At 45.0% G+C, this 25,908-nt stretch overlaps 2 protein-coding genes across 5 annotated transcripts in view; one reads left to right on the top strand and one right to left on the bottom strand.

Moving 5' to 3' along the window:
* The window catches only part of LOC137304164 (CUE domain-containing protein 2-like), a 59,967-nt gene extending 34,419 nt beyond the window's left edge, over positions 1-25,548 (top strand). For all 3 annotated transcript variants that reach the window (XM_067972667.1, XM_067972669.1, XM_067972668.1), the window contains 4 exons: positions 20,010-20,103; positions 21,583-21,713; positions 23,094-23,224; positions 25,244-25,548. In XM_067972667.1, the coding sequence (XP_067828768.1) occupies positions 20,010-20,103; positions 21,583-21,713; positions 23,094-23,224; positions 25,244-25,313 (426 nt within the window). In that variant the 3' untranslated portion in view covers positions 25,314-25,548. The remainder of the gene's footprint in view (positions 1-20,009; positions 20,104-21,582; positions 21,714-23,093; positions 23,225-25,243) is intronic.
* On the bottom strand, positions 7,122-15,987 carry fbxl15 (F-box and leucine-rich repeat protein 15). Of its 2 annotated transcripts, none has more exons than XM_067972671.1 (4): positions 15,895-15,987; positions 12,048-12,207; positions 10,091-10,593; positions 7,122-7,406 (listed from the first exon to the last, which is right to left on the bottom strand). In XM_067972671.1, the coding sequence occupies exons 1-4, from the start codon at positions 15,915-15,917 to the stop codon at positions 7,217-7,219; spliced, it is 876 nt and encodes a 291-aa protein (XP_067828772.1). In that variant the 5' UTR covers positions 15,918-15,987; the 3' UTR covers positions 7,122-7,216. The 2 variants fall into 2 exon arrangements, with proteins under 2 accessions (XP_067828772.1, XP_067828771.1); XM_067972670.1 differs by lacking the exon at positions 15,895-15,987 and adding an exon at positions 14,177-14,311.
* Positions 25,549-25,908: the final 360 nt, after the last annotated feature.

The raw sequence follows: 25,908 nt of genomic DNA, 5'->3' as shown, positions 1-25,908 counted from the left end.
CTCCCGACAGGTTTAAAGAAAACACGGGGATTGTTAATATTTAAAACGGGGCATGTTTTCTTAATGAAAGACATTAAAGAAAGTTTAAAATGGGGTACATCGTGTAGGCATGTTAAGCCCCAGTTTGTAGGAAATAAATGGGGCTGCAAGGTCTGTGGGGCACAACAAAAACTATACTATAAGCTTCTAACAGAGTGATGGGCCTTTGAATGAAAATGTGGATGAAGACGTTCAGAAAGGAGCTCTATAGACGAGTTGAAGTAGAAGCTGTTTGTGGTTCTCATTTTGGAAATCTTTATTTTTATAACTCATCGGTTTACAGAGAAATATTTTGAACGATTTGATTAATCATCTGAGTAGCTTTTTGCAGACTGCACATTTTTGATTTGTAGCTGACTGAATTTCATGATTGGTTTTCGTTCCTGCTTGCTACTTGCTCATGGGTACGTTGTCTAACTGTTCAGTTTTGATTTGTTGCTCTTCAGCTCAATTTTCATATGCATGAATCAGGTTTAAGTGTGACAGAAATTTGCAAAGAGGCAGCATGATGCCCAAAGTGTGACCAAGATCTGGATCTCTGGCAACAAACAACACATTATTCACCTAATTAACCTCATTCACTTGCATTTCAAAGTATAGTACGTTTCATATCCAGGGTATCGATCCAATTTCCCCAGAACAATGCAAACAACTGGCCACTTTTTTGGTGGGGGAGATAGAGAAGTGCAGTTGTCTTCAGACCTTTTTAGCCTCTTATCTGGCTTGCTAGTTGATATCTGTAGACAAACAAACCACTTGGCCTCTATCTGTATTCTTTCCAAAGGCCAGAATCATGTGAGGACTAACGTACATATTGGGTAGATGACTAATCAGCTGCAGCAAACAGGCATGGATCTCGTGGAGACAGGACAGCTTCCGGGGTATTCCCCCGCCCCCCCCCCCCCTTCTGTCCTGCTTGATTGAGGATATTGATTTTCACCAGAGCTGTACAAAAAGCTAAGGGAGCTGCTCTGCTGGAGCAAGTGTTGTCGGGCGAGCAAATGTTTACAATCCTCGGATATCTTCAAAAAGCACCAGCAGATCTTAAGGGTCGTCCTGGGGATTGCTTGTTAAGAACCTGGCAGTATAGTGTGTGTTGCCTCAACTAGGAAGAAATGTTCCTCGTTTGGGAATGTGATTTCCCCCTCCCCTCCCCGCCCCCCCCCCCCCCTCACTCCCCAAAAATATTGGAGGGAGGGTCTAGCCAGTGCTGGACATCAGCACTCGAACTCCCATTCTGATAAAGGTGAAGATATTCAGGCTTCTGCACATTACACAGAAGGTAAAACCAGGGAAATGGAATGATGCACACCTCAGGACTCATCCCATGATCAAGGTTCTGAGATGGTGGAAGTTCCTGCTGGTCTGTTGAGTTTGACCGTCCACATTTAGTCAATCTCAGAAGTTCGTACCTTGGCCTGTGCGTCCGATATTAACCTGGCATCCATTCCACCCACTGAGCAATCTGAAGATCAGTTATAAGCTGATGCTCCTTGTGTCCCATTAAGCATCCTCTGCTTGGAGTAACATCGGTTACTCCAGTCTGATACTACAAAATGCCTTCCCCCCCCCCACCCCCCCAGCCTTTGTTAAGCACCCTGACTACATCAGTATGATTTTTCCATTTCCCACTCAACCCAGCCTTCCAATAAGTATTAAATTCTGGGCAGTTTTAGTTTAGATTTGCAACCAGTTGAAATGGTCTGAACTAATTTCTCTAAGGACCCTTACAGTCAGCAAAGAGACCTTCATCTCCTCAATCTGGACTGAATTCAAACTTGGACAGTGGCCCAATCCACTGAAGAGTGCAGTCTCCTGATAGTTGTGATGTGAAAGTTATATTTTATTAGGCGTTACCTGCAGTGTTGCAAGGATTTTTCAGAGCCTGCGATTAGTAACAGTCGATTATTTCACAATCTTCCTGCTGTACTTGTGCCAGATGTTGATATTTTTCAAATCAAAATTTTATTGAGCTGTGCAAATTTTACAGTCTTTGCTAGTCCATCACAGATTCCAGAACACTCGTAAATACAAACATTGAAGATCAGGGGTAGCAGTGTCCATTGAGGAGCTTGATGACTTCCTTGGCAGGAGGCCCAGTTTGAGCAGGAAGGGTAGATGCGGAGACACTGGGCATAAGTGGGATTCATTACCAATCCAGCCAGCTGAAGATTCACCTCTGGTCTTGCCAGCTTAGGTTAAAGGCAGAGTAACATTGGATCCTGTCTTAACCCCAGCCTCCGAACAACACCCCGACTTCACCAGGGTAAACGTTCCATTTCATTCTATTGGTAGATATCTGGTGGTAGTCAACAGGCACCATCAGACTGATTTATGATTGATAGAACTGTGTCCTCTGCTTCCTACCAGGCTCCTAAGAAGCTTATTCGATACATAGACAACCAGGTGGTGAGCACAAAGGGTGAACGATATACTGAAGTGAAGAAAAGTGAAAATGATGACATGAAGAAAACCTACATCAATCTTAAACCTGCCAGAAAATATAAATTCCACTGAGATACCGATGAGTGTTTCACAGGCCCAGTCCTTGGATCCCAGCATTGACTAACTATGATTTCCCTCCCCACTGCTTCCCCCCCACCCCAGCATCCAACACATCTCGAGGGTAAACTCAATCCTTTCCATCATGAACTAAGCAAGAGGTGGGAGGGGGTTAGGAGAGTTCAAAACACATATTCATCCCCTTCCCAAGATGAAGGGGACTATGCTGCTTCAACTATTACAAGAAACCTTGATTTGAATGCTGGTTCCCTGGTTGAAATCCCACCGTTTTGTTTTGTTTGTTTCATTATACATTGTAAACGTGTAGCAGAGCTGTTCCACTCTGCGGATTCTGCACCTGGTAGCATCTAAAATGCAGTAACATTGTTAAGCTGAATTCACTGATACACTAAAACTGTATGCTTCAGAGCAGCATTATCGAAATGCGGCCTTGATGTTAATACATTAGTAATCTGTGGTACTTAACCCCCCCATAGTGTTAAATAAATGTAAAGAGTTTTACTGTCGTGAGCATGAATTGTAAGTGAGTGTATATTTTTAAAAAAATATTCTGTTCTCCTCTGTCAACACACTGAACAGGTTATGTGTCTCCAGCTCACTTAGCGTGGCTGATGTTTCTCCAGCGTGCTTCCAGTGGAGGTGCTGAACAGGTCTTCCCCTGGGTGCCCTGCCCCGCCCAGCCCTCCGCCCCATGTCAGGCGCCGATTTTGGTGGGGGGGGAATTTCAATATTCGTTCTTGTGCCCAACAGCGCAATTTAAAGGGAAACTAATCATTTTAAATAGATGCCTCGATTTGAAACTGGTCGCTTCCAGTTTCCTTTGATAGGTGGGTGCAAACGGGCGGAGCATAAGTATTTGTTGGAGGAGCTAAAGACACTTCAAACTGGATTTTTACTTTACATTGAGGAGAGCTGCTCTACTAGTATTTCCCTTTAAAGAATTCAGTATATGTACTACACTGAGTGGAATTATTTAGTCATTTTAAATTATTTCATATTGATAGATCAAAAATTAGGTTTCGGTTACCAGGCGTATAATGGTTGGTGAGGTAACAGTAGTAAGAAGTCCTCAACACGTTGGCAGCCCCAGAGATGTTGGACAAACTGATTAAAAATTAAAACTCTTCCTCGGTAAACGTGACTGTACTGTCTCCAAAGCTGCTCCTCACAAGCTGGAATTTGGTTAATGCATTCTTTTTATATGGTACTTTTTTAAAAAAAATTATTAAAAATGATGGTATGTAATGATTGAAAACCTCACCACAATGACAGGAGCTAAGTTGAGGCCTGAGGCATTGTCTTTTAAAATAAATCACCTACGTTGTTTTCTATTCAATCACTACCTGCCTGTGAAATATTTTAGCAATCTGGAAAGTAAATCAAACTTTTCTGCCTTTGTATTAATCTGCTCCCTGCTGTTTGCAGTGTGTGTATGATACGGTGTCCTGTGATGCTACTGTTTGCAGTGTGTGTATGAAAAGGTGTCCTGTGATGCTACTGTTTGCAGTGTGTGTATGATACGGTGTCCTGTGATGCTACTGTTTGCAGTGCGTGTATGATACGGTGCCCTGTGATGCTACTGTTTGCAGTGCGTGTATGAAAAGGTGTCCTGTGATGCTACGGTTTAGTCAGTAAACGTGTTGTTGCTTTTGAACAATAAAATGGGTTTTTACATTCTTGCTATCATTGGCCGATCAGTCCTTACTGCCAGAAATGTTCAATGTCCTTCAGGGAAGGGAATCTGCCCTCTTGACCCGCTCTGGCCAACATGTCACTCCAGGTCTATGCTATCTGTTAACTTAATGCCCTCTGAAGTTGGCCTATAAAGCCACCCAATTGTACAAACAATTGCTAGAAAGACAGCTCAGCACCACCACGTGGCCTCGGCTGTATCCCCACATCCCGCGAACAGCAAAAATGGAGTTAAATCCACGTCGTTATTCAAGAAAGGTATTGGGAAGTGAAAAATTAACTTTATACAGCATCTTTCACTTCCTCAGGATGTCCGAAAGTGATTCATAACCAATAACTTTATTTTGATAGTAATTTATTATGAAGGTAAATGCAGCAGCCAATTTGTGCACAAGGTTTGGTAAACAGCAATGACCAGTTAATCTGTTTGTTGAGGGATAAATATTGGCCAGGACACCAGAAGAACTCCTTCACCCTCCCCCACCCCACTTCGACTATAGTCATGGGATCTTTTACAATGACCAACAGGTGGCAAGGGGCTTCAGTTTAACAATGGCACCTCTGACAATGCAGCTCTCCCTCAGTGCTGCACTGGAGTTTCAGCCTAGATTATGTATTTAAGTACTGGAATGGGGCTTGGACCCACAACCTTTGGAGTCAAGAGGCTAACCAACTGAGCCAAATAAAACCATAGGAACATATAGGTTTCTGTGTTGTATATATGAGGGCACTGAATATGAAAGCAAGTTAGTGAAGAATCTGTACAATAAATATTAGCCTGGGGGTATTCATATTGAAACCACTGCATAGGCCACATATACATCTGTCAATCATGAGCCAGTCTTCCAGAGAGGGTGCAGAGGAGATTTACCAGAATTATACTAGGGATGAGAGACGTCAGTTAAGCGGAGAGACTAGAAAAGCTGGGATTGTTGTTCTTGGAGCAAAGAAGGGGAGATTTAATAGAGGTGTTCAAAATTATGAAGGGTTTTGATGGAGTAAATAAGGAGAAACTATTTCTACTGACAGGAGTGTCAGTAACCAGAGGACACTGATTTAAGGTAATTGGCAAAAGAAACAGGGGAAAATTAGACTTTTTTTAAACACTAAATTATGATCTGAATGCACTGCCTGAAAGAGTGGTGGAAGCAGATTAAAGTCACTTTCAAAAGGGAATTAGATAAATACTTAAAGGAAAAATTTGCAGGGCTATGAGGAAATAACAGGGGCGTGGGACTAAATGGGTGGCTTTTTCAAAGAGCCAGCACAGGTGTGATGGGTCAAATGGCCTCATCCAGTGCTGTATGATTCCATGAGGACATTTGAAGAGTTGATATCAAAATCAGCCTTACAAGCCTGCAAAGAAAGGAACTGTCTGGAGCTGGCAAGCTGCTTCGTGCCGCTCCTGGGTGAGGCCAATGTTGGAGTGCAGAGTGCAATTTTGTGTACCCCATTTAAGCAATGGTGGCTCATCAGAAAAGGTACAATGTAGATTTACTAGGATATTAGCAGGGATTGGAGGATACAGTTATTACAGACTTTAACTAGAGCTGTTCTTAATAGAGCAGGGAAGGTTATGGGGAAGCTGACTGGTGTTCCGAGTTTTGGAAAAGTAAATACTGAGATTATTTCTAATGATTGGTGAAAGTAGGATTAATACTCATAAGTATAAAGGCGGAGGACAAAGAATTGTTTTCTATGAAAAGGTACAGAGAATGCATTGCTGCAAGTGGCTAATCGAAGCTCGTCTCTCAGTTCTAACCCTGATATCATCAAACCTGCTGACAAAGAGGGCAGAAGGACCTCTAACTGGTTGAGGCTGAGTGCCAACTCTTTGACCTCCCTCTGGATCATGATCCCACTACCAAAATCATTCCCCAAGCTATTAATCTCATCTCTTCTGGGGATCTTCCTGGCTCCAACCTCAGTTCGACAGCCATGCACAGCTTGTTTCTACCTTCAGTCCAAGATACATAAAGCAGGATCATTTTGGTAGACCACTTGTTTTATCTTGATCCTGTCTCACTGAATAATTTCTTCTTGACTCTCTTTCCCCTCCTTGTCCAGTCTCTATCCCACCAACATCAATGACCCCTCTGCCACTTTAATTATTTCAGATTCTCCGACCCCAATCATCTTTTCACTGGACGCACAGTCCCTCTTACCCTCCAGCACTCAGTGGGGGAGCCTGCGGGCCCTCCACTTCTTCCTTGAACAGCTGCCCAACCAGTTCCCACCTGGCACCACCCTCTTCATTCTGGCTGAACTTACCCTCACATGGTCCATTCGCTGACGTTTCTTCCTGGACTTCTGTTGACTGGCTTTCCACAGATTTCTTTTACAAGCCCACTGACTGCCACAGCTACCCGATTACACCCTACTCCCTGTAGACTCCACCCCTTTCTCTTCCTCTTATGCCTCTACATTCCAAATCAGATCTTCTGAAAGGTCCCTTCTATTTCCTCAATCGATCTGAATAACGGCTGCAACTCCATCACCTCTTAAATGGAATCCAGCAGACCACATGGGATCTTTTTAAGGTCAGCTGGCCGACAGGATAGATGATTCACCATTAACATTAAGGCTTTTTCTGGTATTTGGGCACTGGTCAGCTCTGTTTGAGTAGACACGAGCAGTGCACAATGGCCACTCCCAACACTTCACAGTATCTCAAACGTCTAAAAGGGACTTAGCCCCGGTGATTCTCCACAGTGGTGACCCAGGCTGAAACCTATTCATGAGCAGGCTATCAGTTACGGGTTTTTTGTTGCAGATCTCGACTCATTCCAATTTCACGCTGAGCGACAAGTGATTGTATCATGTCATTACTGCAAGTTTGACAAATGATTAGCAGTTCACTGCTGAAATATTATACAATCTACTTTAATCTAAGTTTACATAACCACCATAAGTGTTGAGTGCATGTGTGTGTGGGGGGACTAGTTTGCTGGAATAGTTCTGTTCAAATCTGGAGGTTGATATATGGAGCAAAGCCCACAACGTCCTGCAGAAGGACCAATGCCCGCTGGAGAGGCGGCTGTACATCAATGTCCACTCCCTTCTTCCGTAAAGCTTCTAAGCTCCCTTCAGTGATGTTATTACAGTGGTTCACTTTCAGTGAGTGGAGTTTCGTGCAATATTCTGCAACTGTCCTGAAAAACACGAGTTGGAACTCCTTTTTAATACAAGTCACACACACACTGTTAGCTCATATCAGCTAAGAGTAAACTACTAAAGAAAAGACTTGCAATTTATAAAGCGCTTCACAGCCAATGAGGTACTTTTGAAATGTAGTCACTACTGTAATGTAGGGAAATAGGAAATGTATTATCCATGTCTAAACTTTGTTCAGTTGCAAACTTATCATGATTGAGTAACTGTCCTATTATTGAACATAGGAACAGGAGGAGGCCATTCAGCCCCTTGAGTCTGTTCCACCATTCAATGAGATGATGGCTGATCTGTATCCTAACTCCATTTAACCGCCTTGGCGCCATATCCCTTAATACCCTTGGATAGCAAAAAAATCTATGGATCCGTTTAAAAATTAATAATTGTGCTAGCATCTACTGCTTTTTGTGGGAGGGAGTTCCACACTTCTACCACCCTTTGCGTGAAGACATGTTTCCTAACTTCTCTCCTGAATGGCCTGGCTCTGATTTTATTATGTCCCCTTGTCCTAGACTCCCACACCAGCGGAAAAAGTTTTATGTAGAATTACATAGAACGTACAGCACAGAAACAGATCTATGCCAGTTTTTATGCTCCACACAAGCCGCCTCCTCCCTCCCTCCTTCATCTAACCCTATAGCGTTTCTCCCTATCTACCCTATCAATTCCTTTCAAAATCCTAAAAACCTCACTCAGATCACCCCTTAACCTTCTATATTCCAAACACTGCCATCTGCCTTTTATTATATCTTGAAAACATTGAATAAATGTCATGAGAAAACTTGTGTCTTGTCTTAATTTAAGCAGGAAGCAGAACCAGGATCTGAAGGTTTCCTATTTCTTCCCCTTGTCCCGAAAAGCAATGACAACAATTCCGGAGAGGCTGGAGTCCCAAAGAAGGGAAGCATTGTGGTCGAGCTCGATCCTGCCCAGAAGCATTTTCTAGTAGGAATTATTGGTTAATCTTCAGCAACACTGGGTGGCTTTTCTTTTTCTTTCTCCCGACCCGGGAGCACTGAAGCCAATTGTTGCATCCCAGTACCTTCTTGGCTGACATCAATCAGCACAAGCCTGGCTCCTTCCTGTGCCTCAATAGCACATGACTTGCTACATTCTCCCTGAGTTTTTGGACGAGCCCAGTTGCATTTTTTTTTTAAAAGTTACTTTAGTTCATGAAAATAAATAATGCAGTATTCAAGCTATCAGGTCAGCTATTGAGACAATTATATCCTGCTGTCAGTCATGCCGGCATCTATTGAGTTTTTGGTCGTTATCAGCAACGTCAGGTGTCAGCCGTTGCTCAGTGGGTAGCACTCTTGCCTTGGAGTCAGAAAGTTGTGGATTCGAGCCCCACTCCACGACTTGAGCACATAATCTAGGCTGGCACTCCAGTGCAGTACTGAGTGAGTGCTGCAATATCGGAGGTGCCGTCTTTCGGATGAGATGTTCAACCAGGGCCCTGTCTGCACCTTCATGTGCACTAGAAGATTCAAAGAAGAGCAGGGGTGTCCTGGCCAATATTTATCTCATTGAAACATTTACGATTCTAAGAAGGCTTGACGGGGCAGATGCTGAAAGGATGTTTCCCATGGCTGGAGCGTCTAGAGCTAGGGGACATAGTCTCAGGATAAGGGGTTGGACATTTAGGACTGAGACGAGGAGGAATTTCTTCACTCAGGGTCATGAACATTTGGAATTCTCTACCCCAGAAGTCAGTGGATGCTCAGTCGTTGAGTATATTCAAGACCGACACCAATAGATTTTTGGACTCTAAGGATATGGGGATCGGGCGGGAAAGTGGAATTGAGGTCGAAGATCAGCCATGATCTTATTGAATGGTGAAGCAGGCTCGAGGGGCCGTATGCCCTACTCCTGCTGCTATTTCTTATGTTCTTAGGTAACCAACATCTAGTCATTTACTCATTGCTGTTTGTGGGACCTTGCTATGCGCAAATTGGCTGCCACGTTTTCCTATATTACAACAGTGACTACACTTCAAAAGTACTTCATTGGCTGTAAAGCGCTTCGGGAGGTCCTGACTAGTGTTGGCCTTAATTTTGCGCTCAAGTCTCAGGAGTGGGACTTGAAACCACAACCTTCGGAGAGAGGCGAGACTGCTACCCATCGAGCCACAGCGATGCTGAGACCTATTATAGTCCCCACATCACTGCTATGGCTATTAGCAAACACCAGAGGTCGAACCTGGGACCTTTTACCCACAGAAGCTGTCAAAGGCGGGGACAACAAACCTTGAATTTGCCCAGCATTTATTGCTCAACACTAGAGGGTAGCAGTTTGATACAACCGAGTGCCTTGTTCAAGAGTGTGGGACTGAAGTCACAAATAGGCCAGACTGGGTAAGGACAGCAAGTTTCGTTCCCTAAAAGGACATTAGTGAACCAGTTGGGTTTTTAAGACAATATGACAGCTTCATGGTCACATTCACTGACACCAGCTTTTTATTTCCAGCTTGTTTTTAAACTGAATTCAAATTCTCAAACTGCCATGGTGGGATTTGAACTGACGTTCTCTGGATTATCAGTCCAGTAACATAACCACTACACTTATCATCCCTACCAGATGTACGTTGCCGGCCCTCAACAGTTTATGAAGGACACGTTAAAAAAAAAACCCAGAGTATTTTCCAGCAGCCTCTGGCCTTTACCTTATAGACTCGTTCCGGAGGCTGAGGCAGCCGGTCAGATCCAGATGTTCCAGCTCGGTGCAATGTTTTGCCACCTCCTGCACGGAGCTATCGCTGAGGTTTGCGTTGATAGCCAAGGAGAGCGACCGGATCTTTGGGCACTTGCGGACCAGGTAGCAGATGGCTTCGTCGTTCAGCTGCTTGCAGGCGGTCAGGTCCACCGAGGCCAGCCTGCCGCAGCGATCCGCCAGGCTCCGCAGGGAGAGGGGATCCACCCAGTCGCACTGCCTGAGGGAGAGGTGCTGCAGGTCGGGACAGCTGAGCGACATGGCCACCAGGGACCGTCTGCTCAGGTATCGGCAGCCTGTGACGTCAATCTTCTCCAAGTGAGGATTCTGGCCGATCACCGGCAAGAGCTCGCTGTCTGTCAGCCAATCGGAGCAGCTGTGGACACTCAGGTGGTGCAGCACTGTGTTATCTTTCAGTATTTTGCAGAACGCATGTTGAGGGACGACAGCACCGATCTGAACTCAAACCAGAGAGAGAAAACAGGAGTAAAGATTATTTCCAATACGCTTTCATTTCTCTCCTCCCTGTCTCCGGGCACCATTCCAAGCTCCTCCGGTTAGTCACTGGCTGCCCAAGGTGACTTACGTAGAATTTACAGCACAGAAACAGGCCATTCGGCCCAACAGGTCTATGCTGGTGTTTATGCTCCACACGAGCCTCCTCCCACCCCTCTTCATCTAACCCGACTGACACGACCCTCTATTCCTTTCTCCCTCACGTGTTTATCTAGCTTTCCCCGTAAATGCTCAAAGATTCTCCCCCCCCACCCCCCACCGTGGGCAAGCTCCGCCTCCCTAAATGGATCACCAGATCAGGAAGTTGTAGCACAGGGGAAGTCCAGGAGCTAACACTCTGGTGCTCTGCGTTGGTACCGCGGGAAGTTCGCAGTTGGCAGCCTTTTTATACGGCGCCCAGCACCTTCCATCTGCATCTCCTCCTGTTTGTGATGAACTCTGCAAATTGGAAAGCTTTCAGTGAACCTGAGATCCCAGTGTTCCCTCGATATGGCTGCAATCCCACCGGGCAAGAAATTAAACAGAGCAGCGAAACTCAGGGTATATTATTCCCGTGTTCCGTTATTTTTATTAATACTTTTCCAATTCTTTCAGCCTCTGCACTTCAGCACTGCTTCTTGTAGTTACTGGGACCAGTCTTGGGCTGGGCAGCAGGATGGTCTGGATAATGACAGTTCATCCACACTCACAACTCGACCCATCCAGACTTCTCTCCTGCCAGGACGAGGGAGAGTCAGGAACACGGGCTATTCTCCCACAATAATCCCCAGGAGAGACTGATCGGTCTCCAGATGGACCGTTCCATGTTGTCCTCCAGTGGGGGAGGGTGAAACTGTGTGCCTGGCAAAAGTCTTCTCACTAATCCCTTATCCTAACATACACCCCAATACAGAGGCAATCCCTCACCCTAATATGAACCCTAACATGAACTCTAACCTTCACCCTGACATGAACTCTAACCCCATAATTCGAATCAACTGGAGGACTAAAATTATCACCAAACACCAAAGAGCTGATGACGGGGGACAAGAGAAAGGGACCAGCCTGCCGTTCCCCCTAGTGATAATACCACCCCCCCCTCCCCTCCCCAAGTAGCACAGCCCTGATTATAAAATCATAGAACCTTACCGCACAGAAGGAGGCCATTCAGCCCATCGTGCCTGTGCCATCTCTCTGAAAGTCCCACTCATCTGCTTTTTCCCCATAGCCCAACAATTGTTTCCTTTTCCAGTTTATACCCAATTCCCTTTTCAAAGTTACTACTGAATCTGCTTCCACCGCCCTTTCAGCTGGTCACAAAGTCAGCTTCCCAGCCCATTGTCCCTTCACTGCTGAAGAAGGATTGGTGGACGGTGATGGGAGGCACAATGTCCCTGGCTGCTCTGGCGTCTTACCTGTGAGGTGTCCAGAGTGTGGCAGTTTGCTAGGTAGACTTGGACCAAGGAGTGGAACTGTTTGCTGACCCGCTGCAGGCAGATCAGCTGGTGCAGCGGGAGGTGGCATAAGACGTGGGGCACCAGGACATCCTCCCAGGGCAGCTCCAGAAGCTGGCACCTACGGTGAAAGAAAGAGAATTTTAAGAATGGAAAAAACACGGTGAAAGACAGACCGAGACCTGGGTTCCAATCAGGAAAGAAGTTGCATTTATTTACGGCGCCTTGCGTGCCCTCGGGACGTCCCAAAGTGCTTCACAACCACTGAATTGCTTCGCTGAAGTCCAGGCACTGCTGTCGTGTAGGTAAACGCGGCAGACAAAATTACACCCAGCAAGGTCCCACAGACAGCACGGAGACGAATGACGAGCTAATCGGTTTTTAGTGGTGTTGGTTGAGGGAGGAAGTTGGCCCGAACACCAGGGACTCTCTGCTCCTCTTTGAGTAGCACCAAGGGATGTGTCTGATCAGGCAGACAGGGCCTTGATTTAACTTTACATCCAAAAATACGTCAAGGGCTTTGGATGATTTATATGTAAAATAAATGAATGTCTGGGAGTGAGGCTGGAATCTAAGCAAAGGTTCCATACAATTATTTTCTAATTTTATGTACAATATAAGAATTGACCTTATTTAGTCCAACCTACAGAGCCGTCCTCTATATCTCTCTCACTTCATTAGCCCCAATAATCCCAGATGAGATGCTTCTCCCTCCTCTCCCAAGGCACTGATCGATACAACTGCACATTCGCCAGCAGCCCTTATGCACCCTGCCTCAAGCGTCCATTCTTCATTTGAGCGCACAGCGTGTGTCATCAGGCTAATCAACCATGGGAGGTGTCACAGATTTGCCTACATTTGGCCTCAGTGGCCCTGGGCAGGGGGAGGGTATCATGCGGGGTTTCCACTCCTGATTACCGTCCAGTAGGACGTGTGCACGTTGGAGAGGGGTTGGTGCTCGGCTGTGATGCCCCCTAATTGAATAGTGTGCCAGCATTCACTGCCCAGACTCTCACATGAACAGCTCTCAGTGACACGGAGACTCACTTCTCACCATTCCTGCACCACGTCCCAGTTCAAGGAGGCCGTGATCTTCTCCACCGTCACCTCACACTGGCACTCTTCATCCCAGGGAGAGGGATGGAGTCGGTGGCTAGGGAACAGAGTTTGTGGCGGGGACTGAAGACAATGGCTTCGGTCTTCCCAATATTTAGTTGGAGGAAATTTCTGCTCATCAAGTACTGGATGTCGGACAAACACTGACAAATCAGAGACAGTGGAGGGGTCGAGGGAGGTGGCGGTGAGGTCGAGCTGGGTGTCGTCAGTGTACACGTGGAACCTGACGTGTTTTCAGATGATGTCGTCGAGGGGCAGCAGGGAGATGAGAAATAGGAGGGGGGCCTAGGATAGATCCTTGGGGGACTCCAGAGATAACAGTGCGGGAGCGGGAAGAGAAACCATTGCAGGTGATTCACTGGATAGATAAGAATGGAACCAGGTGAGGTCAGTCCCACCCAGCTGGATGATGGAACATTTACAAGTTTTTTTAAAAATTAAACACTACAGGAAAGATAAAATAAGAGAGATGAGGACACAAATGGTTCAAGGACACAACTGAAGTAATATATGATCAAACGCGTCGAGGACCAGAGAAACAGGGGCTCCCCTCATTACAGGAAGAAGGTTAATAGATCTAGAAGAGGTACTCAAGATGATGAGGTTTTGATAAAGTAAACTGAGAAAAACTATTTCCACTGGTCAGTAAGTCGGTGACTAGAGGACATAAATTTAAGATCACCACAAAAAGAACAAACGGAGAGGTTGGGAGAATTATTTTTAATTTACATAAAAGGTTTTTAGGACATGGATTGCTCCACCACAAACAGTATAGCTGGAGAATCCAGAATGACTTTGAAAAGGAAAGTGGATAAATATTTGGGGGAAAAAAAAATCTTAAAGGAAATGGGACTAAAGGGGATTACTCTTTTAGCTATTACATGACTTGTAACACCAGGCACAATCAGGTGCCAACACCACATCATTCTCACCATGGAACAGACAGAAATGTTCGATTGTAAAATGCCCTTTACCTGGTGGAGTTCACTTGACAGCAAGTGCTTAATCCCATCAGACATGCATGAGCGTACATACATCAGACTGGTTTCTAAGGTCAGCTAAGGTGGTCACTCGGTTATGAACTGGACCGTACAGACTTTTTGAACAGACTGTCTGGAAATTCTAAAATATAGATCAGATACCAAAAGTCCAATTTTCTCCGCACGATTTGCAAACATTTATTATTCAGGCTTTTAGTTCATATTCTATAGGGGAAAGGGCAGGGGAGTGGGACTAGCTGGGCTGCTCTTGCATACAGCCGGCATGAACTCGATGGGCCAAATGGCCTCCTTCTGCACTGTAACCTTTCTATGATATTCATCGGTGACAAACAAAGCAGCAGAACTCGGTCCCGATCTCAACCACTGCCCCCATTTGCTAATGACACTTTTCTGTGGCTACGCTGGTCCTGATGGAGCTGGAGGAACAGCACTCACCTTTCATTCTAAGTGTTTAATCCTGTCACTCTGTTCTACACACACGTGTTTGGCCTGTTAAACCCACCTTGGCTTTCAACGTCAACCATGGTTGACGTTTTTGCCAAAACCAACCCCAGTTGCTAGCTGGTGTGGTGGGTGCAGATTCTGTTTGCCTTCAAGAGGGAGCTGCACCGGATCTTGACTGGGGCAGAGATCGCATTACATAAGAGAAAGTTCTGAAAATGCATGGCAGGCTCGTCAGCATCGCTAACGAGGAGACAGGTTCACGTCTCTGGCCTGCACTTTGTCGGAACTTGGGTCTACAAACCGAAGGGTTCACCCGTCCTTATACAGATGTTGACGCGCCCGCTGTGTCTTTCCAGCGTTTTAATTTACGATTTTCAGTTCTCCGCGTCCCCCCCGGCCTCTTTTTATTAACCCGGCTAATCATGGGGGAGGGGAGATTTTCTATTAAAGGGGCAGATTATCAGTTCACATTTTAGAACTTTCCAAAATCACAGAGCCCGTCGTTCGAGAAAGCGCAGGCGTGGGGTGAGGATGGATTGGACCCCCCCATCATGGGGGGGGCGAAAGAAATGGATGGTGACTCCCCCCCCACCCAGGGAAGGGGCGCCCTATGAGGAGAGGGTGGGGACCCCCCCAGAGGAGGGGGTGGAGACCCTCCCCCCCAGAGAAAGGGGCGAGGGGTGTGATCATCCCCCAGAGGGGAGGAGGAGGGGTGTGACCCTCCCCAGGGGAGAGGAGGGGGATGGGGAGGAGAAGGGTGTGACCTCCCAGGGGGGGATGGGGGATGGGTGTGATCCCCCCCCCCCAGAGGGGGAGGAGGGATGTTACCCCACCCCCCAAGAGGAGAGGAGGGGGAGGGATGTAACCTTCCAGTGAGGATGGGGAGGGGTGTGACACCCCCCCAGAGGGAGATGGGGAGGGGGGAGAGGAGGGGTGTTAACCCCCCTAGGGGTGAGGAGGTGTGTACCCCACCCCAGGAGGGGGATGGAAAGGTGTGTGACCTCCCCGGAGGGGTGTTACCCCACCCACCCCCCCAGGGAGGAGGGGGAGGGGTGTGACCCCAGGGAGGAGGGGGGAGGGGAGGAGGAGGAGGGGGAGGGGTGTGACCCCCGCCCACCAGCTGTCAGTGCCAGCCTGTCCTGGCTGAGTGGGGGGGGGGGGGGGGGAGGCAGGGTCTCGGTTTAACGCACACATCCTGTCTCAGCCTCACCCGCACGGAGGCGGCCGGGGCTCCCGCGGCTCCTCACCTGCTGCTCTCACCTGTCTCCATGACACTCACCTTCCTCTTCTCAACCCACCACTTCCGCCTGGTGCAGCCGCCTCTCCCGTCCGCCCAGAGTCGCGGTGTCGCCGCCTTTAGCTTCCCCCGCTCCCCTCGCTCGGCCGGCCGGTGAGCACGCCCCCTGGCGGCCCCACGGCGGAACAGGATAAAGCGCTTCCTGCAAATTCTAATTATAATCTTCCTCCTTTGGTTCAAAATAAAAGTAGCTCAGATTTAAGAAAAATATGATGTGAAAAATGGGCCAAAATTGTGACAAATTTGAGTGGCGCTATAATTAGCAGATGTGCACGTTATTACAATATTTATATACGTTTAAAAAGTTAGTTTCAGTGATTTATCCTTCAGGCAACATCACCAAAGTCAGATTATCTGGTCATTTATTTCATTGATGTTTGTGGGATCTTGCTGTGCGCAAATTGGCTGTCACATTTCCTACATTTCAACAGTGACTACACCTCAAAAGTACTTCATTGGCTGTAGTCCCACAAACCAGGACACAGCTGAGAATTCCCCTGCTCTTCTTCAAAATAGCACCATGGGATCTTTTACATCCACCTGAGAGGGCAGACAGGGCCTCGGTTAAACGTCTCATCTGAAGACAGCATCTCTGACAGCACAACACAGGGAGCATCAGCCTAGATTATGTGCTCAAGTCTCTGGAGTGGGCCTTAGAACCCACAGCCTTCTGACTCAGACACAAGAGTGCTACCAACTGAGCCATGGCTGACACTATAAAAGGGTTAAACAGCGATGGCACAGTTGAGAGCAGGGTGAACGGGTTAATCAACGTTGGGACAGAGCAAAATTGCGGTGAATAATTGGAACGATTGTCAGCTGAATGCTGAGCGAGCAGCAGAGAAAGCCCAAGGCAGCAATTTCTGTGAACAAAGAGCTGGAATATTCTGGGACATCCTGTGTGTTGACATAAATGGTTCATTTCAGACACACAGATGTGCAACACAGCTGCAGACTCAGCAAGAATCACATACACTAGTGTTGCAAATAATCGAATTCCAGGCTTATTGCTCCAAACTGTAAATCCTGGCATTGGCAACGTGAATGGCCTCAAAAGGCAGGCACAAGATTTGAGACAAACTTGATTTTTGAAAGGAAGATTTTTTTTAAAAATGAATTGATTTTAAAACCCATCAGCAGCTTATCAATGTGTTCCCAGTATCCAGAAGGAAAGCAGTGATTTGGAGTTTTGGCTGTTGCGGTCTTTTACTCATAAAGAAGCTCATGAGGGTATTGGGCTGTTGCTCTAAGCCTGTACATTCAGTGTATAAGCCACTTCCCTATTTTAATGGTTGGTTTTGGTTAAAATAAATCAACTCAAAGTCACTCTGTAGTGAATAGAGAATTCCCAGTCCCTCCAATTTTCTCCCTGAGGGAATTGTCTCCCTGCCGGGACTCATTATTGGCAACTCTCTGCTATCTCAAACAAGTAGCCATTACTCATTGTGAGCCAGTGAATGTCTGCAGGTTATTTGACCATGGGAGGCTTCACTTCCACCTGCAATCTTAGCCTCACCTGATGACCCTGACAACAAGGGTCGTGCACAAGGTGAATGGCGACCCTAATCTTTATCCACATCCTTAAAGAATGCTACAGATAAAGTAAATAATGAGAAACTGCTCCCATTGGCGGAAGGGTCGAGAACCAGAAGACACAGATTTAAGGTGATTGGCAAAAGAACCAAAGGCGACATGAGGAAAAACTTTTTTATGCAGCAAGTAGTTGTGATCTGGAATGCGCTGCCTGAAATGGTGGTGGAAGCAGATTAAATCATGGCTTTCAAAAAGGAATTGGATAAATACTTGAAGGGAAAAAATTTGGGGGGGCTACAGAGAAAGAGTGGGGGAATGGGATCAACTGGATGCACTTACAAAGAGCTGGCACGGGCTCGATGAGCCGAATGGCCTCTTTCTGTGCTATAACCATTCTATAATTCTACATTGCTGGATGTGCTGTCCTTTGGATAATGTCCTGACTGCCTGTTCAGATGGGCGTTAAAGATCCCATGACATTATTCGAAGAAGAGCAGAGAGTTCTCCTGGTGTCTTGGCCAACTTTCCTCCCTCAGGTAACACCACCAAAACCAAATTGACATTTGTCATTCATCTCCTTGCTGATCGTGGGATGATGCTGTGCGCAACATGACTGCTGCCTTTACCTACATAACAACAGTGCCTGAATTTCAAAGTAATTCATTGGGTGTAAAGAGCTTTGGGACATCTCGGAGATGTGATAAGTTACTATGGAGATGTGATAAGTTACTATGGAGATGTGATAAGTTACTATGGAGATGTGATAAGTTACTATGGAGATGTGAGTCCTCTTTCTCTCTCCTTGAATTTTTCTCTCTTATCACTCTTTTTCTGATTCACATAAATAAAACTTTTCTATATAAGATTCAAAGATTATTCACTGAAACGTACACACCAGGGCAGAGTGATGAGTGTACAGGAAGCTCAGACAATCGCAGTACAATAGCAAATCTATGGAGGTGCTGAGGTAGAATAATCAGTAAGCACCGATGCTGGTGAACTGGGGGATGGGGCACTGGGGCGTGGGGGGAGAGAGAGAGAGAGAGAGACAGACAGACAGAAAAAGCTAATGAGTTATTCTTGCTGCTGCTGATGTCTCTGTCGGACTGCTCCCTGCCACCGTCTGCCTGGGAACCTCCAGCTGCTTCTGTGTATGATTTTACAGTTCAGACGCTCGATGGATCCCTGGTGTCTCTGCGACAGTACCACGGAAAAATCCTGCTAGTCACCAATGTGGCCACATTTTGAGGGTCAACGATTCCACAGGTAAAGAGTTTCTCTATTGTTTGGTGTCAAGGATGATTCTGTACTTCAATGCAATGTTTTATTGGAACAAAATGAAACCAGGTTTAGGGAATAAAACTACATTCTGACATTTCTTTCACTTCTCGAATTCTGCTTCAAAATATTCAGCATTAAAAGAATGCTCCACCCTGCAAAGTAATACATGGATGAGTAATATATAGATAAGTAATATATGGATGAATGATCTATGGATGAGTAATATATGGATGAATGATATATGGATGAGTGATATATGGGTATGTGATATATGGGTGAATGATATATGGATGAGTAATATATGGATGAATGATATATGGATGAGTGATATATGGGTATGTGATATATGGGTATGTGATATATGGGTGAGTGATACATGGATGAGTAATATATGGATGAGTAATATATGGATGAATGATATATGCATGAGTAATATATGGGTATGTGATATATGGGTGAATGATATATGGATGAGTGATATATGGATGAGTGATATATGGATGAGTGATGCATAGGTTAATGATATATGAATGTGTAGTAAATGGATGAATGATATGTGGGTGAGTGATATATGGGTGAATGATACATGGATATGCAGTATATGGATGAGTAGTACATGGATGACTATATGGATGAGTGATATATGGGCGTGTGATATGTGGATGTGTAAAATATGGATGTGTGATATATGGATGAGTCATATATGTAGGAGTAATACATGGATGAATGATATATGGATGAGTAATGCGTGGATGAATGATATGCGGATGAATGCTATGTGGCCGAGTAATACATGCATGAGTGATATATGGATGAGTGATATATGGATGAGTAATATATGGATGAGTGATATATGGATGAGTAATATATGGATGAGTGATATATGGATGAGTGATATATGGATGAGTAATATATGGATGAGTGATATATGGATGAGTAATATATGGATGAGTGATATATGGATGAATGATCTATGGATGAGTGATATATGGGTGAGTGATACATAGATGAATAATATATGGGTGGTGTGATATATGGATGAGTAATATATGGATGAGTAGTATGTGGATGAGTGAGATATGGATGAGTAATATATGAATGAATGATATATGGATGAGTAAAAGCTAGATCTAGTACTATTATGGCACCAGCACAATAGATTTGATGTATTTCATCTGAATAAGGTTGAATATGTGACTTGACCTTGGTCCAATTTCCCTGATTATTTTCGTGTTGCTTTCTATTCAACAGTATCACAAACTGAATGCACTAATGGATGAACTCTCTGAATCCTCATTCACTGTTTTGGGTTTCCCCTGTAACCAATTTGGACAACAAGATCCAGGTGAGAAGGAATATTCTTTCTTAAATTGCAGGGTGCAGTAAATTGATATGACAACACAAGTAGTCAAAAGTGAAATACTGTGGATGCTGGAAATCTGAAATAAATATAGAAAATGCTGGAAATACTCAGTAAGTCAGGCAGCATCTGTGGAGAAAGAAACAGAGTTAACATTTCAGGTCGATGACCTTTCGTCAGAAGTGAAAGAAGTTGAAGATTAAGCAGTTTATAAGCAGTTTTACACAAGTGGTATGTATCTATTAGTAAATTGCCAGTGACATTGCCAACAGTCAGTTGATCAATATAAGTTTTTTACATATCCAAGATAGCGACAGAGTTGCAAGAAAGAATTCAGCAACTTGCTCCAAAACACCACGGGCTGGCAAAAATCCGCAAACATTTCGTGACTGTTGACATAGAAAAATTGAATGGTAAATGTTGACATATCAAAATTGACTGGTAAATGTTGACATAGCAAAATTGAATGGTAAATGTTGAATGGGATAATTGAATGGTAATTGTTGACATAGGAAAATTGAATGGGAAATGTTGACATCGCAAAATTGAATGGGAAATGTTGACACAAAAGCATACCATAACCAAAAATCTAAACAACCGGAAGTAAAATTTATGAACAAGAAGTATACATTGATAAAACCAAAGGTGACAAGAGAAAAACTTTTTTACACAGCGAGTGGTTAGGATCTGGAATGCAGTGCCCGAGGGGGCAGCGGAGGCAGTTTCAGTCATGGCCTTCGAAATGGAACTGGATAAGTACTTGAAAGGAAAAGATTTGCAGGGCTACAGGGAAAGGGCGGGGGAGTGGGACTAGCTGGATTGCTCTTGCATAGAGCCGGCACGGACTCAATGGGCCGAATGGCCTCCTTCCGTGCTGTAACCTTTCTATGATTCTATGAAAAAAGGAAGTGCATGCTCTACACAAGACTATTAAATAATATTTAGATATACGGTATTGAAGACAGTATTTAACGTGCAGAAATATCACAATCCAGCCTTCACACACCAAATATCACAATGTTACAATCCTAAATTATTGGGTGCTTCTCACCTGCAGTCTGAAACAGGCAAGAACTTTCCAATCTGCAATGTTTCCTAACCAACCAACAATTAAAGTCTGAATGACCTGAGTTCACTTAACAATTAGTCTCTTAGTCTTAAAGGGATACATCTCCACCTTAGCAGAATAATACATTGTACATATCATTTTTGCCCTGATAATGATCAGACTGGTTCCAGGAGTCACTCGGAACACTTGATGTAAATACTGGAGACCCCAGACCCGGAGTCATTTCAGTTTGTTACTCTGAAGTGTTGCTCATGTTTTGTATAAAATAATCACTTACTTTTAGCACATTACCTTATGAGTGATTGAAAGCCTTTGTGCCGAGCTATTAACGCATGAACGTTACACTTAAAGCATCATCTCTGTGCTCACACCTATGCGGAAACATTTATTTTTAGAGGAAGACCACGAAACTCTGAATGTTCTCAAGTTTGTCCGCCCAGGGGGAGAGTTTGTTCCTAAATTCCCCATATTTGGCAAGATTGAAGTGAATGGTGAAAAAGAGCATTCACTCTATACATTTCTGAAGGTCAGTGTCTTTGAGCATTCGTGCTGTACATTATTGATGGTCATTGTCATGTTGTTTATGGTCAATGACATGTTACTCATGATCAGCCTTTCTGAACATGCTCTCAACATGTTAAAACATACAAATATACAAAAATGAAGGGCAGGAAAAGACCAACTGGTCCATCAAGCCTGCCCCACACCACAAGGCCTGGAGCATTGTGACTAGGCCCTTCCTACTCCTTCACCACTCCCTGGGCAGCCATGTAATCTCCAGAGAGAGGCAAAAGTCCAGAAAAAGAAACCCAGGGCCAAAAAAAGGAAAAAGAAATGTGGAAAATTTGAGATCTGTTCCGAACGGTTAATGTCTCTGAGTGTTCTTGATTCACCCATGTGCTGGTCAATGTCATGTTACCGATAATTGGTGATATGTTATTGATAGTCAAGTGGCATACTGATGGTGAGTGTTACTAGTGAACAGTGTTTCTCTTCATGTTGTTGATGGTCCCTATTTCTGAGTGTTCTGTCTGCATATTGCCCACGCTGTGTCTCTACTCAATCTCCACACACATTGTTAAGCACGAGTGGCAGAAAAGAGGAACGCCACCATCTAATCTCACTTCATCGGTAGACACCCCATGGTCTGCTCTCAGTGTCGCCAACTAGTGTGCGAGATCATGCATGCATGAGCCACTACCATGCCATGGCAGGGCACAATGGAACACCAACATGGCTTGATGCCAACCCACCTTCAGACATTTCCTTTTGCAGCCGAACATCGTACAGAAGCTCTCTGTCGAAGGTGTAGAGTGTGCCATGATCCCACACCAATTTACAGCAACTGTGCCAGCATCCCTTTCAAATGAGTTCTGTGCACACGACTCCATGTAGTTCCCACCCAGTCCTAATTCAGTACCCACAAACGCTTTACAAAATGCATTAAAGCTCGGTGGGACTCCCTTCCTCTGTGGCTCAGTGGTACCCCTCTCACCCTGAGTAAGAAGATTGTTGGTTGAAGACCCACTCCAGAGACTTGAGCAGTACTGAGGGAGTGCTGCACTGTCGGAGGTGCCGTCTTTCAGATGAGACATTAAACCGTGATCCCATCTGCCCTTTCAGGTGGATGTAAAAGGTCCACGGCACATTTTCACAGACGAGCAGGGGAGTTCTCCCCGGTATCCTGGCCAATATTTATCCCTCAACCAACACCACTAAAAACAGATTATCCGGTCATTATCTCATTGCTATTTGTGGGACCTTGCTGTGTGTAAATTGGCTCCCGCATTTCCTACATTACAACAGTGACTACACTTGAAAAGTACTTCATTGGCTGTAAAGCGCTTTGGGACGTCCTGAGGATGTGAAAGGCGCTATATAAATTCAAGTTCTTTCTTTCTTACAGGAATCGTGTCCCTTTGTGAATCCCTTCATTGGTGACCTGAAGAGGTTGCACTGGTCACCCTTGAAAGTGAGTGATATTCGCTGGAACTTTGAGAAGTTCTTGGTTGATGCTAATGGACAACCATATAAAAGGTAAAGCACACCTTAGGGTAACCGGACAACCGAGATGCTTTAAGCTGAGGCTACAGCCGGTGAAGTAGCAGATAAGCTCAGCTGCACCTCTTGAATGCTTTTAACTCTACAGAAAAAGGGGGGAAAAACGATTGTAAATTTATCAGAAGCTCAATTGTTCAGTGGCTAAACGCCTCAGGACTCAGCTATGCAGAGCAGGAAAGTTGTCTGTTCGATTCCTGGTCTGTGCTGAGCCTCCTAATTTCAGTGGGGGAATTAAACTGGCCATAAATATAAGATAGTCGTTAATAAATCCAATAAAGAATTCAGGAGAAACTTCTTTACCCAGAGAATGGTTAGAATGTGGAACTCGCTCCCAAAGGAGTGATTGAGGCGACCAGTGTCGATACCTTTAAGGGGAAGCTAGAGAAAGGAATGGAAGGATAAGTTGATGTGGTTTAGATGAAGTAGGGTGGGAGGAGGAGATTTTAAATGTTTAAACTTAGAAGTGTTTTTTAACTTGTTTTTTATAGTTTGGTGACTTATTCGGTGCCACTCACTGCACCCTGATGGAAGAGAAATAGGAGCCCTGTCTCCCTCCACCTCCCCTCCCTACTCTCCCCCCCCCCTCCCCACCTCTGCCTCTCTAGTTCTTGAATGTGCCACTGATGAGTACCATCTAAAGGAGTAGATTGACTCTTCTTTTGATCTCTCCCCTCCATCTGTGTGCGAGCGACACGTATGGTACCAGAGGTTATAACTATTAGCAAAGACTGAACAGGCTGGGGCTCCTTTCTCGAGAAAAGAGAAGGATGAGGGGTGACCTATTAGAGGTCTTCAAAATTATGAGGGGGTTTGATGGGTAGATGTAGAGAAGATGTTTCCACTTGTGGAAGAGACCAAAACTGGGGGTCATAAATATAAAATAGCCATTAATAAATCCACTAGAGAATTCGGGAAAAACTTCTTCACCCAGAGAGTGGTTAGAATGTGGAACTCGCTCCCACACGGAGTAGCTGAGGCGAATGATATAGATGGCCTTTAAGGGGAAGTTATATTAACGTGAGAGAGAAAGGAATAGAAGGATCTGCTGACAGGGTTAGATGAAGCGGGAGGGAGGAGGCTCGTGTGGAGCATAAACACCGACATAGACCAGTTGGACCGAATGGCCTATTTGTGCTGTAGACCCTGGCCTGTTCCTGTGATATAAATTCAATGTAATTCCATCTCTCAACCAACACCACCAAAACAGATAATCTGATTTCTATTTGTGGGATCTCGCTGTGCGCAAATTGACTGCTGCATTTCCTACATTACAACAGCAACTACAATTCAATAGTACTTCATTGGCTGTAAAGCACTTTGGGACGTCCAGAGGTCATGAAAGGCGCTATATAAATGCAAGTTCTTTCTTTTTATGTGGATGTCAGTTAAGAACACGGGGTTGGTCTCAGCTCTGATGCTATCTGTAGTTGAATAATCTGCTTCCGCTCACCTTCTAGATTCATATCTGAAGAACGGTCACTTGGGTAGAGCCAGTTACCAGCATGAATCACCAGGTGGAGATATAAATGAGTCTCTCGTTGTTGGAAACTTGTATGAAATGGGCCAGTGTTACCATTGTTGTTGGTACTCTCATTTCCCTTGTTCTTTCATTATTCAAGTCACTTACTCCTGAGTAGACATGATGCATAGGAGCAGGAGCAGGCCATTCAGCCTCTCAGGCCTGCTCTGCCATTCAATGAGATCATGGCTGATCTGTATCTTAACTCCATCTACCTGCCTTGGTTCCATATCCCTTAATACCCTCGCCTAACAAAAATCTATCAATCTCAGTTTTGAAATTTTCAATTGACCCCCCTGCCGCAACAGCTTTTTTGGGGTGGGGGGCGGGGGCAAGAGTTTTAGATTATCACTACCCTTTGTGTGAAGAAGTGCTTCCTGACATCACCCCTGAATGGCCCAGCTCTAATTTTAAGGTTATGCCCCCTTGTCTGGACTCCCAAAGTTAACGATCACCTGTCTGATCTTTTTATGCAGGTACGACCTTGGTACACCATTCGATATTATCGAGGACGACATTTCGACTCTGCGACATCTAAAGGGCTGAGTTCAGATTCTGTAAAGAAAGACCGTTTCTATTTAAAGGAGCTGTTTGTGAGACGAAACTTGTTTGCTGGCTGGAGACGGGATGAAGAATGTTGAGGAAATTACTGAATCGGTAGCTCAACTATTCTGATTGGGGTGGGGGGAAACACTCTGGGTTTGGTGTATTCAACCAGGATGTGCTGTCTCACCAGTCTCCAGAAAGCGTTCTGTCACAATAAAAAGCATTTTAAAAACAAGTCCATCTTCTGAGTGAATGTGTGAAAAATTAATATTCCTCAGAATTTCAAGCACCAGGTATGTAATATGTTTGCCCTAAGCTGATTAGCCCTGGACTAATTTTGTCAAATTCTGTTTGGAAAATCGTTCCTGTGAAGCACCTTGGGGACGTTTTACTACGTTAAAGGTTCTGTGTAAATGCAAGTTGTTATTGTTGACTAGGGTGGGAGATAGAAAATCTTCCAGGTTTCCTGTTCCTGACCATTACCTCGCCTTGTGTGGATATTGGGTGAGGACAGGATCAGGCTCCACTGCAATGCCCCCCATGGTTGAATGGACATTTGTGCGGGGTACCAGAGGGCTGTGAAACCGTACCCCAG

The sequence above is a fragment of the Heptranchias perlo genome, chromosome 36 (assembly GCF_035084215.1).
Source record: "Heptranchias perlo isolate sHepPer1 chromosome 36, sHepPer1.hap1, whole genome shotgun sequence".
Classification (NCBI taxonomy): domain Eukaryota; kingdom Metazoa; phylum Chordata; class Chondrichthyes; order Hexanchiformes; family Hexanchidae; genus Heptranchias; species Heptranchias perlo.
This window is presented reverse-complemented; position numbering and strand designations above follow the sequence as displayed.

Coding starts and splice junctions, on each gene's coding strand:
- fbxl15 (XM_067972670.1), bottom strand. CDS start 14,235: ATGTACGCTCATGCATGTCTGATGGGATTAAGCACTTGCTGTCAAGTG. Junction 12,208..14,176: donor TGTCAAGTGAACTCCACCAG/GTAAAGGGCATT, acceptor CTTTCACCGTAG/GTGCCAGCTTCTGGAGCTGC. Junction 10,594..12,047: donor ACACTCTGGACACCTCACAG/GTAAGACGCCAG, acceptor GTTTGAGTTCAG/ATCGGTGCTGTCGTCCCTCA.